Genomic DNA, 14,815 nt, shown 5'->3' with positions numbered 1-14,815 from the left:
TCTCCATCCCTGTGATGCACGACCCCTGAGACAGACGACCTAGACAAGAAGAGAAGTTTAGTTAGTGTCAGTTACAGGCTGTAGTTACACAGCTCTCTGCGGCAGTGTTGACACCACATCACACTGGGAGCTCCTGGCAAAGGATGTGGCCAGGAAGCAGAGTGACAGGGAGGGATCAGGGGCACAATAGTCCTCCACGGGGACATCCCAAATGACCTAACTCCACCCCCCCCCCCCGTAGGCCTCCCATCCTAAAGATTCAATGGTGGGCAAACTCCTCTGAACAGCATGGGACTGTCAATGGTGAACACATTTCCCGGTTTATTGCCATGTGAGAGTGTTAGGAAAACCATGCTATGAAAAGTGGTATAGCTTACCAGGAGCCTTCTCCATAATGGCATCATACAGACTGTGTTCTCTCAAACATGCACACCCAAAACAAGTTCCGGCACAGACTAGAATTCAGTACTGGACTTTTCAGTACCTTTTTGAAGGAAGAACTCCTGAGGAAATGAATGCACCATTGGTCACTGAAGAACGCAGGAGAGTCACGTGTTGGCCTTCATCACTGTGGAGACAGAGGAGACCATGCTGTGGCATGCAACTCAGAAAAGGGGAAAATTTAAACCTTAAGCAGTTGATTTGCAAACAGAAGTCTTGCCCAGCTGTTCAGGCCTACCTATGAATTTACCTCCATTTACAGAGAGCCCCTGTAGCTTATCCCAAAGGCCAGAAGAGGCATTGCGGTGGGGTCCACCTACTCAGCCCTCCAGCCTGGGCGCTTCTGCTTCCTTTATGTCATCAGACCCACAGAGCTGACTCCTCTGTAAATATGAACAGCTGCCTCTCTGGCTGCCTCTAACACTGTGCTGCCATGGGGGCTACACCACAGTGGCTGGGGAGATGGGGATGCGGGTTGGGGGGTATTGAAGGAAAGGACACTCGAGTGGCCCTTACTTGGGGTCACACCGGGTTTATCATCTGTGTTCAAGATGTCTGGGGTTCTATAATACTTAAAGTTAGTTGGGAAGCATGGGCTGGGCTCTGCTTCTAGCATCTTCTCCCTCTGGTCTTCACAGCAAGCAAGGGGTGAGGTTCCCCTCCATCCAAGCTGTTCACCCGGTTCTCCCAACCTCAGGAAGGGAGAGCAGCACAAAGCTTTGAGGGTCAGCTCATATCCAGACCAGGGCCATCCTTCACCCTGAACCAGTAGATTCTACCCATGCACTGCGTATGTGCTGGAGTTAGGGAGGCCCAGGATCTGAAACCTCATTCCTTCTGCCCACAGTTTTGCTTAATAACTAATTAAATATTTATTGAGTCGATAGAGGTGGACGTAAGAAGCTCTGAGAAAGAAGGCTAAATTCTCTGGGGGAACCGGGGCTCCACATAGGATAGGGAACTAATGAAATGTCTGGAAAAATGGGTAGCAAACACGGGGTGGGGTTCCCCCGGCACATGGACTACATGGAGCTGTAATACGGGCAGCACTGGGACAGTAACAACAGCAGGCGATCTCAGGCTTCCTGGGAGGGCTCAGCTTGGTCATCCTGAAGACAAATGCGTCACAGTGGGCCTCTGCCACCTGGGGCATTGCCCACAAGGTTGTCCAAATGTCAGCCTTTGAGATTTAAACACGACTTCCCCTGGTGGGAAACCAGACTCCAGCCCCAGCTGAGCACCTTCGCACACTGCTGACAGCTCTCTGTCCTTCTGTGTCATTTCGTCCTCTGGATTTGCCGGATGCCTTCTGTGCCTCCACTCCCCCACCTCCCCCACAAGGCTTTCCTCTTGAGGGTTTGACCTAATTAAGAGACTGGGGCGCAGCTCTGCGAGGCTGTGGATATAGCAGGCTCTCCCACAAGGCCATCCCACCCTGGCCATCTCCTGCGGGCACCCTCACAGATTGTAGTGGCCCAGCCCAATCAGCTCGGCCCTGCTGATTTCCCACAAGGCCTTGCTACTTGACGCTGAGAAACAGTTTAGCTCAGCTAATCCTTATCTCCAGGAACTGTGGAGGTCACCAAAGTTTCTTTACCAAAAAAGATAAAAATCCGTGCTGGAGATTCCCCTTCCTGGATACATCTCTGAAGGTGACTCAGGGTAGGGCGGGGAGATACCTTCCAGAAGCCTCTTTTCTTTAACTAAATGTAGAACTGCACTCTCCCAAACTCTTGGCTGTCAGAGTGTGCTGAGCCCTATGAGTTTACTCCTTCAACTTTTGGCCAAGTGGAAAAAAAAAAAAAAAAAAAAAAAACACATCAAAGATCCTCGGGCGCTCCCTGGGATTGCGCAACTCTACAGGCTTTGGTGCATAAACAGAGTCCTGCTTACTGCAGGGGAATGCTGGCTCTCCCTTCGCTCAGACCTTGGGCTTAGTGTTGACTTTTGTGGCTGGTGTTTGAGTTCGGAGGGGAAGCTCAGGTCAGGGACTAACATGAAGCTTGGTAGAGCTGAGCAAATGTCTAAGCTTTTCCTGTTGTGAATCTACACTGGAGGCAAGGGCAGTACCTGTCTCTTTATGGCCTACCTTCCTTTCCCAGGGCCCCACACACATGAGAGTGGAGAAGTAGAGAGAAGGGTGCCTGAACTTGTGCTGGGAGGCCAAGGATAAAGATTAGATGTTTGTGCTAATATACATAAGCAGTCAGAGTGTTTTCAAATTTGGGGAAAGGGGGTGGGGAGATGTGAATTAGGTTCTTATGCTAAGGGGTGGGGTCACCCACCAGATGGGGCATCAAGGCATCATATCAGAGTGTTACCTCCACTGCTCTGAGTGTGACAGCCACGAATGCATCACAAAACAGCTGAAGTAGTTGGTGTCCAATGTTTGTACTCCTGTAATTACCAAAGGAAGAAACTCATAAACTCTTCCTGATGCTGACCTTCTGTAGCACAATACCCAAGGCTGGAAGGTTTATAAGGGAAAAAAAACTAATTTCTTAAACTTCTGGAGATGTCATTCTGGGAAGTCCAAGGGCCAGGGGTCTGCATCTAGTGGGGCCTTCTCACGCATCGTCCAGGGCAGAAGCAGAAGGACAAAGTTTAGCCAAGGAGAGCAACCAATCCACAGTTCCACTGCCGCTGCTCACTTAGGACAAGACCAGTCCTCAATAATGCACTTTGTGAGGCCGTGGCCCTCAGACCCCATCACCTCTTGTCAAGTACCATCTCATAACCTGGTTACATTAGGGACTGTACTCCTCGGGTCCCAAGTTCAGTGGCACATTCAGATAGCACCCTGCCTTGCAGGATAGGACCTGCTCCGCAGGGCTGTCCACTGACTGTTTAATCCCCACTTCATGGATCAGGACAGCATACTTAGAGAGGCTGTGTGAGCACCAGCATCAAGTGAGCATGAGGACTTGACCACGTGATCTGAAACTGTGTCATTTGACTGTACCAGCTTGCTCCTGTCCACCTCGCCAGAATGGACACACACAACCTAAGGGCCTGTCTTTATGTGTCACTCTCTCTTGGCAGGAAGAAGACGATGATGGTTTGCCAAAGAAGAAATGGCCCACGGTAGACGCCTCTTACTACGGTGGACGAGGTGTTGGAGGCATTAAAAGAATGGAGGTAGGAGGTCCACTATCACACAACTCCCTGTGTGCCAGTTACCTGAGGATGGAAACCCTGAACAAATGCTAGTGGTCCATGCTTGAGGTTAGGGGAGGTGTGGCTTATGATATGCAAAGATGGGGAGGTGGAAGGGTGCGTCTTTTTAATTGCATGCCTGCATCCTGGGCCTCGTGAGTAGGAGGAGACCATCTGCCAAACCCCCAGGGTTTCTTTTCCATTGGACTAAAGCCCCACTTCTGTGTCCCACCTAGCCAGTTCTCCCTCTCGTTCTCCCAGCCCGTGGCTTCCCAACCCCTCTCACCTCTCCTGCTCCCTGCTTTCCCTTTTTCCACACACTCAACTTCTCTGGCTCATGGTCCTTTAGGAACAGAGGCCCCAGTGGCGTATGCCTCAGACCCTGTCCTCAGTGGGCACACCGTGCAGCCTTGTAACTTTGTTCTGTGGAATTTCACTTAACCTTAGGTTCGCTGGGGAGAAAAGGGCTCCACAGAAGAAGGGGCGAAGCTAGAAAAGGCAAAGAACGCAAGAGTCAAGATGCCTGAGCAGGAGTATGAGTTCCCGGAACCTCGGAACCTCAACAACAACATGCGCCGGCCTTCGTCCCCCCGGAAGTGGTACTCCCCCATCAAGGTGTGTCTCTACCCAGAAACCCTCCTGCCCTCCCTCTGCCCAGCTGTGAACCAATCTTCTTTCTTCTCTGCCATCTCTCTTCCCCTGCCTCAGCTCCAAGCCCTGATCTACTCTGGCCCCTTGGGAAGTTAAAGCCACAGGAGGTGATCAATGCTCCGAAGAGTCTCTTATCATGTCATCATGGGCGCGCATGGCTTTGAATTCGTGTGGGGGGTCAGCACTCTGCTCTAGACAGTGTCCCTCTGCACCTGCACCATGACAGCCATCAGAACCCTGGAAACACGTTGCAGAAGACTCTAGACGTAACCCACCCCAGCTCCTGCAGAGCTTTGCAACCAAAGGTCCCAACTGGACCCACTCCTGAGCCTCTAGTAAAAGTGTGAGAATTAATCGGTTCCCTTTCCTGCCCACACACATTCCTACAGCCATGCCCTTCTTCTGGGAGCTACATGGCAGTTTTTATCCATCTCAGAATATTTCTTAGCTTTAGAACAGCACTTATAAAGATCAAAATAAACGCCAGGGCTGGGAAGATGGTTGAGTCTGTAAAGTGATTGCTGCGTAAACAAAGATTCCCTGGAGCTCACCCAAGCTCACTGGACAGGGAGTCTAGCCAAACAGGTATGCTCTGGGTTCAGAGAGAAACTGACTGACTGTATCTCAAAAATAAAGCAAGAGCAACTGAGGACAACACCCCCAGTCAACCCCTGGCCTGCACACGCACATGCATGCACTTGTAGGTAGAATTAAACTAGATTGGTAGCTGCTGTTTCTCAGCTGAATGAGCTCAGGCTCACGGGAACGTCAGTGCAGTTTCCACTGGGGTTTGCTGTGTTTAAAGCCGAGAGATTCTTTTTTTAGACTAAGCTTCCCTGGGGCGAAGGATTGAACTCTGAGCTGTGGGCGCAGCACAGCTGGTGGGGGACGGGCTGCTGTTGCTAATTCTTCTCCAGTGAGGAACGTGCGGTAGCGTGCAGACAAGTGCAGACAGGAAGGAGCCAGGAGGATCCTCAGAGATGAGAAGACGGGGGATTTTCCTGTCCGGCCGTTTTCAGGAATCCACTTTGTGACTAACACCGCATCCTCGGTTGTAGCTGAATTTTCATTTCTGGAACCTTCAAGGTTGGAAGGACGTGCTTGTTCCTTTCTTAACTGGTGGCTTCAGACTGGATTTTGCTAGATGAATCAGGTTATGGACAAATACATTTAGAAATCTAAAACTATTGCCAGCCCCTTCCTGGAATCCGCATCCTCTCTGTGAGTCTTGACAAATCCCTACTGTGCCGAGCACAGGTACTGAATGGTGGGGCTTCTCTGCCCTATATAAGCCAAGTAATGGTGAGGAGAGAACATCAGAATGAAGATTCCAGGCTTAGAGGCTAAGTCTCACCTCCAAGATGTCCTCAAGTCTTGTCCATTTCCTCTGCCCGCTCAAAACCCCACTCCACCTGCCATGCCTTAAGACCCCACACCTAAGCTTTGCGTCCAACACTCTTCTACTGTCCCACAGACTTCTGGCTGCTGCTGCTGTCCCTGCCCCTTCCCCTTTGAGAAAGAGGAAAGTTACACGGGCTGTCCTGGAACTCATGGTCTTTCTGCCTTGGCCCCCACAGTACTAGGATTACAGGCATGTGCCGTCATACCGTGATCCTGGCTCCCGACTTCCTTAGTCTTTCCTCAGTGTGGTCCCCAAACCAGCAGCATTAGCCTCACCCAGGAACTTGTTAGAAACATACACTGAGAACGTCCAAGACTGGCTCTATCAGAACCTCCAGTGTCAGGCCCAGCCTCTGGGTTTTAAGAAGCCCAGGAGGTCACAGTCAGTGTTGCCAGACACAGGGCTGGATCCCAGAGGATAGGAACTGGTCACCTAGGTTATTGAAATGAGCGAAGAGCTTGGCTGGGATGTGTCAGGAACTTCAGCAAGAAAGCCCAGGTTAGCTTTCACATCAGCCCTGATGTGACATTTTTACCACCCAGCACGTTGATGTTAAGTGAGTTGGAGTCCAAGTCCTGGAGTCACCTCACAGGACAGGTGGAGGAAGCCCGTGAGACTGGCGGCTCTCACTGGTCACGACTCTGATTGAGGTCATAGGCAAGCTTGCAGGGTCCTCCTAGCTGGTGGAGCAGCTACGTGCCCAGCGCTAGGTTAGAGATGGGCAGGTCGCAGTTAAGAAGATTCTCTCTGGTTTATGAGCCTTCTCACTGGACTTCACCCCTTGCAGGCACCGATTATCCCTTGAAGCCCCACTAAATAGCATGGAGCCTAGCACAGAGGTGCTCCACCAGCTCCCGCTGAAGAGCCAAAGCATGAGGTGTGCTGAGAAACCACTTCCAAGGCCCAAACCCGTTAGGCCACACAGTGGCATGCTCTGCCCAGGAAGAGGTCATTGATGGCACAGTTCATGAAGGGGGGCAGAAGTGCAGAAAGGACCTGAGAAATCCCGGGAAGATGTTCCACTAGTGCTCCAGCCCTCACGTGTATAAAGCCCACATCTCATGCTGAGCCTTTTCTAGCTAAGATGCCTGAGGGAATTAAAGGGACCTCATAAAATACTAAGTCCCACATGGCACCCTCTCTGGATGTTTGTCATAGTTCTGCACCAACACAGGAGGCGCACTGCAAATGGTAAAGCTATCAGAAAGTAAGCTAGGCTCAGAGGCCCCTCAGTCACACCAGAGAAGAGCAATAAAAGGATTATTACCCGGAGGCCTATAGGGGCCCAGTGTGTGTGTTGTGAGGGAGGCCATCATGAGCTGTGGAAAGGGGCAGAGATCAGCATCCTTCATCCACCTCACCACCTGTTTCCTCATGGCCCAGGAGCAAAAGATGACTCTGACATTTGTTTTTTTTTTTAATATTAAAAGATATATTTTGGTCATAATTCTTTCTCTTTCCTCTCCCCAACTTCATTCATTCATTCTCTCTCTCTCTCTCTCTCTCTCTCTCTCTCTCTCTCTCTCTCCAATAAGACAAAAAAAATTACCAAAACAAAGCAAAAAAACACACCAAAAATCATTCAGTGTGTTTTGTGCTGGCCAATTACTCCTGGACCTTCTTGGGCCTTGGCATATGACGTATGACTGATAGACCCAGACGTACTCCATTGTAGAAAATTTCAGGTTTTCCTTCTCCCAGCATGTATCAGCGACAGATAGCTCCTTGGTTAGGGATGGGACTTCCCCTTCTCCATGATGGATGGGCTATCATCTGCCTTGAACTTGTGCATGTTCTGTGTGTGCTGTCACAAGTGCTGTGAGTTCACGTGTATCAGACCTGTTGTGTCTGGCACACATATGAGCTCCCAGAGACTGTGGTTCTGACATTCTTAACTGGTTATATAAGTTCTTACACACCCTCCTCAGTTTCGCCTCTTACTGAGGCCTCCAGTCTTTGTTCTTTGGCCCCGTCTAGAAGGTGTATGTAGACCTAAGTCCCACACGGTACCCTCTCTTGGTGTTTGTCAGAGGCCCCTCAGTGAGGCCACCCTATTAGGAATACAGTCACCAGAGGGGAAGTCAGAAGGGGACAGAAGGGACAAATGCCTCGGTTCAGCCTCACCTCACTCTCATGTCCTTCTAGTTCCCCTGTGAGCCAAGGGAAGCTAGCTGGTGCAGAGGCATTATGCAAAGAAATGCAGACAGTCAGGCAGGACAGGAGGCTCCTGGAAAATGACCAGTCCATGCTGCGTGTGCCTTCCATCCCCACTGTGAACTGGAAGAACCCTGCCCCTAGCACAAAACTTGAGCACATCCTGGGTCCATGTCGAGCCCTCCAGCAAAAGTGGCTGGAATCATCTTCATGGTGCAATGGGTTGTAATAGAGCCGCCATTCTCCTTCTTTCCCGAGAGCTGAGAAGCAGGTGGGCAAGCTTGATAAGCAGCCCTGCAGGAGCTGAGGGGAAAGGGTTACCGTGGGCTCCTCCTCTTGTCCCCACATCATACCCCATGCTATATTCAGACCCAGACCACACCAACCACACTTCCCCTCATCCATGCTCCAGGCTCATGATGGGGGAATTTCCCCTGGTGTTTAGCTTCGTTTTCCTTTGCTTGGTTTTTGCTTCCTGGATTTACGGCACCCCGTGCTTCTCATTAAACAGAACTGGTCACTGCAGACAAGTTAAGTCATGCCCAAATACATGGCCACCAGCTGGATTAAAACTAGAACTTGACTGCAGACTTCAGAGAAACTACCCATCCCTTTTTCCAGTAGCTTCTCCACATATCAGGGAGTGAGAGAAATGGCAGCTAAAGAGCCAAGACAGGACCTGCCTTGAAAGACTGACAGGCTGCTCCCTGCAAATGTGTGTGAGCGACGGGGTTGTGGATTAAACTACCATGTATTTCGAAGCCCAGAAATACAGACTTCTGTTCAGAGCAGTGCTGTAAATTGAGCTGTCTTCAAGTTTCCATCTCAGAGCTGAATCCACCAGCTAAGACAGGTAGCTCCGAAGAGCACTGAGATGAGAGAAGAAGTCAGCGGTGCTCAGGGTGCTTTGCGTGGGGATCCGCTAGGTCCCACCACTACACGGGGGGAAGCCGTGTGGACCTTCACCTCTCCGTGCATTTAAGTTACGGTCTGAGGCAGAGGAGAGGTGTGGTGTGGGAGCCTGGCGCTGGTAAATCTCCCATTTTATAGTCAAGCTGTGTCAACTTCATATGGAAGGAGCTATTTTTAAATGTCAGCTAACACACCCTGGCTGGGACTCTGGGGTTTGTGGTGGAATCTTCGTCATAGCTTCACAGAAGCGGCTGGCATTTTGCCTGGGGAAGGAAGGAAGAGCAGAGTCTAAAGTACATGTTATATACAGACTGTGCCTGACGGGCACCCCAATGTGGCAGGGACAGCGCACACACACACACACACACACACACACACACACACACACACACACACACACACACACACACACACACATACACACACACACACACCACACACGCACACACACCAGGCCTTAGGGAAGGGATCCTCAGCTTTAATCAACAGGTTTCTGCTGTGTTCAGAAAATCTGGGCTTTGAGAACATTTGTCGGGAACTTGGCTGACCATAAAGAGTTTTGGTTTTGTTTTTCACTTAATTTTTAAAATATATTATTGTCTGTGAGTGCAAGCGTGATAGGGAGAGGAGCATGAGCTACAGCTTACAAGTGCAGGTCAGGAGAACTCTGTGGAGTCAGTTCTCTCCCTCCACCTTTACGTGGGTTCTTGGGATCAAACTCAAGTCACCAGTTTGTGTGGCAAACCCCATTACCAGCTGAGTCATTTCGCTGGCCCTAGAGCTAACTTTTATCCTTAGCCAGTTGTGACCACCCTCTTCCCTGATGCTTCCTTCAATTCCTGCCTTGGAGTCACCCGATGCAGGCTCAGAAACAGGCAAGGGCAGTTATCCACATTTCTTGTGTCATAAACAGAGGGCTTCAGGTTCACCTGAGGGACAGTCAAAATTCAGAATGCTGAAGAGAAAATGAAATAGGATGGTCTTGCCTTGTCCAGAAAAGCTAGAGACGGCAGCTCACTTGGGTGAAGCACTTGACACAGGTCAGGCTGGGTTCCAAGAACAACCTTGAAAAGTAGAATTTCCCCAGCGCTCGCGCACGCGCACACACACACACACACACACACACACACACCACACCACACACACACATACCACACACCACACCACACACACACATACCACACACCATACACACACACACCACACACACACACACACACACACACACACACACACACACACACACACACCACACTTTAAAAAGAGCAAGCCTTGGGGAGCTGAGAAAGCTCTGTGCTGCAGGCTGGAGATAAGATAGCCCAGGTAAAGCTTCCTTGGGTCAACAAGAGTTTCTTCTTAGGTTCTGTGCGGTCACCGTCTCCACCAGGAGTGTCATTCACTTTCTCCTGGGACTGCATATGCAAGCAGCTCTTGGCTGTGTGTGCAGCTTTCTGTTTCTGCTAAGTAGTTCCTTTCTTCAATAGCCAAATTTTCTCCTTTCAGCCTCAAGTCATTGTTCCTCATTTGTCCAGGGGTCAAGTGTCTAGCAAAGAAGACAACATGGGTGGGCTGATTTACAAGCCCAATATTTAGAGCCCCTCCCTCCTGGAAATAAAGAGAAGCCATTCACCCACCTAACATCATGAGCTGTAAGGGCTTGTCCTCCAAGAAACTCCAAGGAAACAGTTAGCTGACACTTAGCATTGCCTCAGGCAGAGAACTATGCTGAATACAATACCCACTATGTCCACCAGTGATGCTAAACCCATTTCAGAACATTTCCAAAGACTTTGGTAGGCTCTTTGTAATAGGAGATGAGAAGCTTAGCACTTGGCAAGATCACATTTAACCCACCAGAGCTGAGACAACAGCTGGCCAGTGTTCAAGGGCCTAGTTTTTCAGGTGTGTAGTTTGACCCACCAGAGTGACTTCAGTGCTGCCACCATAAAGGATCTGGATTGAGGCTGAGCTCTGCAGACACCCCCCATCTTCCCATCACTGTCCTCCAGGACACCACACACACTCATGCAGTGGAATCTTCCCAACCCCCCTGTACGAAGCACACTTCACATGGAGGCCTGTTCTCTGCTATTAGAGTGTACCCCCTGCATTAGAGATGGAGACCCTAATCCACATTCGCCAATTCACCAGAGCTGTACTTCTAACATGATGGGAGAGGCCTGGGGGAAAGATGGGGAAAGTTCTTTATATCTACAGGGCCTGTCTGCCAGACCGGTTTTATATGTTATCATCTTGCTTTTCTTTTATTTCAGGGAAAACTCGATGCCTTGTGGGTTCTGCTGAGAAAAGGGTATGATCGAGTGTCTGTGATGAGGCCACAGCCGGGAGACACGGTAGGATGCGCCAATGGTCACCACACACACACACACACACACACACACACACACACACACACACCCCTTTCTCACTCTGTTTTAGTAGCACCTGAATAACTACTCATATACAACTCCAGCTATTATTTCCGATGGTGACAAATCAGATAGCAATTTTTAAAATCCTGGTTGCTGTCAGACCTTGCGTTTCAATTTGCTTTTCTGAAAAGAACTTTGTCAGAAATACACTGGTGTTAGCTGCCTGGAACGTGAGATTTTCGGCCTAGGGTGCCATGAGTGGCAGGTCCAGCTAGGCTCTGCTGCAGGCAGACTCCAGAGGGAGGTCTCTGGTCCTCATCCACATAGACCACTGGAGAGACACAGAGCCAGCACCACAGGAGAGGCACGAAGGCAGGCATCTGCCCACAGGACTGGACAGCTGGCCAGGACTCTAGGGCCTTCTGCCATCATGGAGGTTTGACCAGGATCTATCAGGTGCTGGCACTGGCTTTGTGGGGGTTACACAGGTGGTGCTACCTAGGAACCAGGAAGCCAGTATCTTCACTGTAAATGGGGACAAGCGGAGGTAAGTGATGTCCCTTCTTAGGAGAGGTTTCTCATCAGCCGATGAGACAGCCAGGCTCAGAACAAAATTCTCCCTCAGCTTCCAGCAACCTGCATCTCCCTCAGGAACCTGATCAGTTCACCAAAACACAAAATACAGGTTTCTCATTTAGGAGAGTCTAGCAGACTTGTCATTTCCTTCTTGGCTGAAAAAACTTGAGGCAGATCCCCTATCCTCTCTGTTTCATTTTTGTAAATTTGATCGTGATAGCCTTGTCTTGGTATAGCTGGCAACCTTGTCTTAGTTGCTTTGCCTGTTGCCGTGATAAAATCCCAAGAAAAGCAACTGAGTGTTGAGGCTGGAGAGATGGCTCAACGGTTAGAGCTCTCCTGCAGGGAGACTTCATGGCTGCTCACAGCACTTGTAACAGTGATGCCTTCTTCCAGCCTGCATGGGCACCAGGCACACAAGAGGCACACATGTCTACATTCAGGCAGAACACCCACACATATTGAAATAAATAAATATCAACTTAGGAGAGGAAGGATGTACTCTAACTCACAGTTTGATATTAAAACCCAGCGTGGTAAGAGAGTCCGAGCAGATTGAGGCAGCTGGTCACAGTGTACCCACAATCCAGAAGCAGAGCTCACTGGCTCCTTTTTGTGCAGAACCCAGAGGGCTGTGCTGCCCGCCCTTAACATGTGTCTTCCCACCTCAACCTACTCAGCATAGTCTTCACAGTGTCTGAGGCTAAGAAACCCTCACAGGTGTGCCTGAGGCTAAGAAAACCCCACAGGTGTGCCAGGGGCTAAGAAACCCCCACAGGTGTGCCTGAGGCTAAGAAACCCCCACAGGTGTGCCTGAGGCTAAGAAACCCCCACAGGTGTGCCTGAGGCTAAGAAACCCCCACAGGTGTGAGAAACCCCCACAGGTGTGCCAGGGGCTAAGAAACCCCCACAGGTGTGAGAAACCCCTCACAGGTGTGCCTGAGGAAAAGAATCCCCACACACACACAGGTGTGCCTGAGGTCAAGAAAGCCCCACAGGTGTGTCTGAGGCTAAGCACCTCCCTCCCAGGTGTGTCTGGGAGAGTTCTAGGACAGAAAGGTCCTCTGTACACATGGCCAGCTGCCTCCTCTGCTTTGTTTTTGCGTAACCTCAGAACATTCACTACAGACCTACAGTGATGACTGTTCGAGATTTATGGGGTTGACCACATTTTCCAAGAACTCGAAGTCACTCTGTGCAGCCATGTGCCTGTGAACAAGAGTCACAGGTTCTGAATTTTCCTCTAAAGCAAAACAAAAACAAAAGTCACCTAATTACAGTCTCTGCCACACTCTGAGCTGTTTCAGAGTGTTGAACTCAGGAGGCCTGGCAGCTCCCCCAGCCCACCAGTGCAAGAGCTATGGAAACTTTAGCCCATTCGCCCGAGCTGACTGACCACACAGGGCAAACATGGCTGCCTCCCAGCCTGCTACCATCTTTCATTCCATGGTTCCTTGAATCCCACCAGGAAATCCCTAGGTCAGTGTAAAAGAGAACCATCTAGATAGGAAAGCAGTGACCCAAAGGATCCTAGCATTTTAAAGTCCATTATGCAGGTGTCCCCTGCTTCCAGGAAACAGCCACTGGGATGCCCTTTCTAAAACAAAGCTTTCAATGTGTTCTTCTTGATGTCTGACTTGCAACAAGTGGGGGAAAAAAACCAACATCTTGGGTTGACTGAGGAAAGCCTCCCTTTTTGTTCCATCCGCTTCTGACCAGCTCCAGACGCCGGGCACATGGGACCAGGTCCCGACCAGTCTAGATCTGGGATCAGGTCCTGACCATGCTAGAGCCTTTGCTGCCTCTGTACCTTCCAATAGTCCTGTTTCTCTGCTTGCAATGCCTCCCTCCCTCTCCACTTCACAAACTTCAGTTAGCTTGGCTTCATGGCCCACCAACTCCATGGCGACCCTGTCAACACAAAAAACTAGGCCCATGGTGACGCCAAAGCAGAACTGCCTGATACTCGTGACAATGACGTATCCCTTGCACACTTTGAAGAATGTCCCCAAGGCTTCTTGCACATATGGGCAAGCCCAGATTTCAGGAACTTTGATACTTTTTCAAGGACAAATGGCTGAAGGAGTTCAGAATGTTTAGCCTTAGGAAAAAAACCTTAAGGCTTGTGAGAGAGCTTTTCAGTGTCCATTTCTCAGACTTTGTGTTGTTCCCCACAAGTGGGTTTAATAAACCCATTTCAAGTCTCCTCCCCATATTCAAGCACTTTCCATCCCCTTCAGGGTCTTGGCCTGCAGTTACCTTAAGGAAGACTGTTCTGTCTTTCACTGTGTATTTTTCCTTAGGGATACTTATTCTCAAGTGATAATTATATTGTAAAACTAGGATATAATGTCCCTTTAGCTAAGTGTCCCTCTCTCCACCAGATCAATTGTATGAAGATACTGAGGCTGTCATGGGCATTTCCGAGTCACAGCCCTAAAAGTTTACATGGATTTGCCTTCCTATCATGGTCTTCAGCAAATCCATGGGACTCAGGAACATCCACTGCTTGCTATGAGCTCATATGGTGGGACAATTTTGTGGTATTACTTTTCTCTGTCTTCAGAGTGTTCTGATCCACTTTTTAGATTTATTTTATTATTAATCATGTATATTTGAGGGGGGATATCTGTACGTGGGTGGGGGTCCCCAGAGCAGCATCAGATCTCCCAGAGCTGGAGTTACAGAAAGTTGTGAACTGCCTGACGTGGATGCTGGGAACTGAACACAGGTCCTCTGCAAACACAAATATTCTTAACCACTAAGCCAGCTCTTTGGCACTATTGATCCACTTTTCTATTGACTGTTCTAAGGTTGACTTTTCCAAAGATGCTTTCTTAAGTAAGGTTAGCTAGGGTTACCATACAGGAAAAATCAAGGCACCTGAGCAGGCAGAATTGGTCGTCCATCCTATGACAGATCAGTAGTTCTCAAACTTGGGCTTCACAGTCACTTTGCAAGCCTAACCATTTGCCAGGCTGCTCCCCGGAGATTCTAGTTCAGTCACTGTGGGCCAGACTGGGATTAGCATTTCCAAGGTGATTCCACATAGCACTAGCGCTGCAGGACTGGGGTCCACACTGACAGCCAGTGAGATAACCATGCTCAGTGCCCCAGAGCCCCCAAAACCCTGAGAGCTTGATTTTTACAG

At 49.7% G+C, this 14,815-nt stretch overlaps 1 protein-coding gene across 1 annotated transcript in view; it reads left to right on the top strand.

Annotated features, from left to right (window-relative positions):
- The window catches only part of Antxr1 (ANTXR cell adhesion molecule 1), a 187,448-nt gene that overhangs the window by 131,248 nt on the left and 41,385 nt on the right, over window positions 1–14,815 (top strand). The window contains exons 15-17 of the mRNA NM_001044249.2: window positions 3,484–3,579; window positions 4,045–4,212; window positions 10,990–11,070. Of these exons, the coding sequence (NP_001037714.1) occupies window positions 3,484–3,579; window positions 4,045–4,212; window positions 10,990–11,070 (345 nt within the window). The remainder of the gene's footprint in view (window positions 1–3,483; window positions 3,580–4,044; window positions 4,213–10,989; window positions 11,071–14,815) is intronic.

Source organism: Rattus norvegicus, chromosome 4 (assembly GCF_036323735.1).
Source record: "Rattus norvegicus strain BN/NHsdMcwi chromosome 4, GRCr8, whole genome shotgun sequence".
NCBI lineage: Eukaryota > Metazoa > Chordata > Mammalia > Rodentia > Muridae > Rattus > Rattus norvegicus.
Note: the sequence above shows the minus strand (reverse complement) of the source record. Positions and strands in the feature narration are given on the sequence as shown.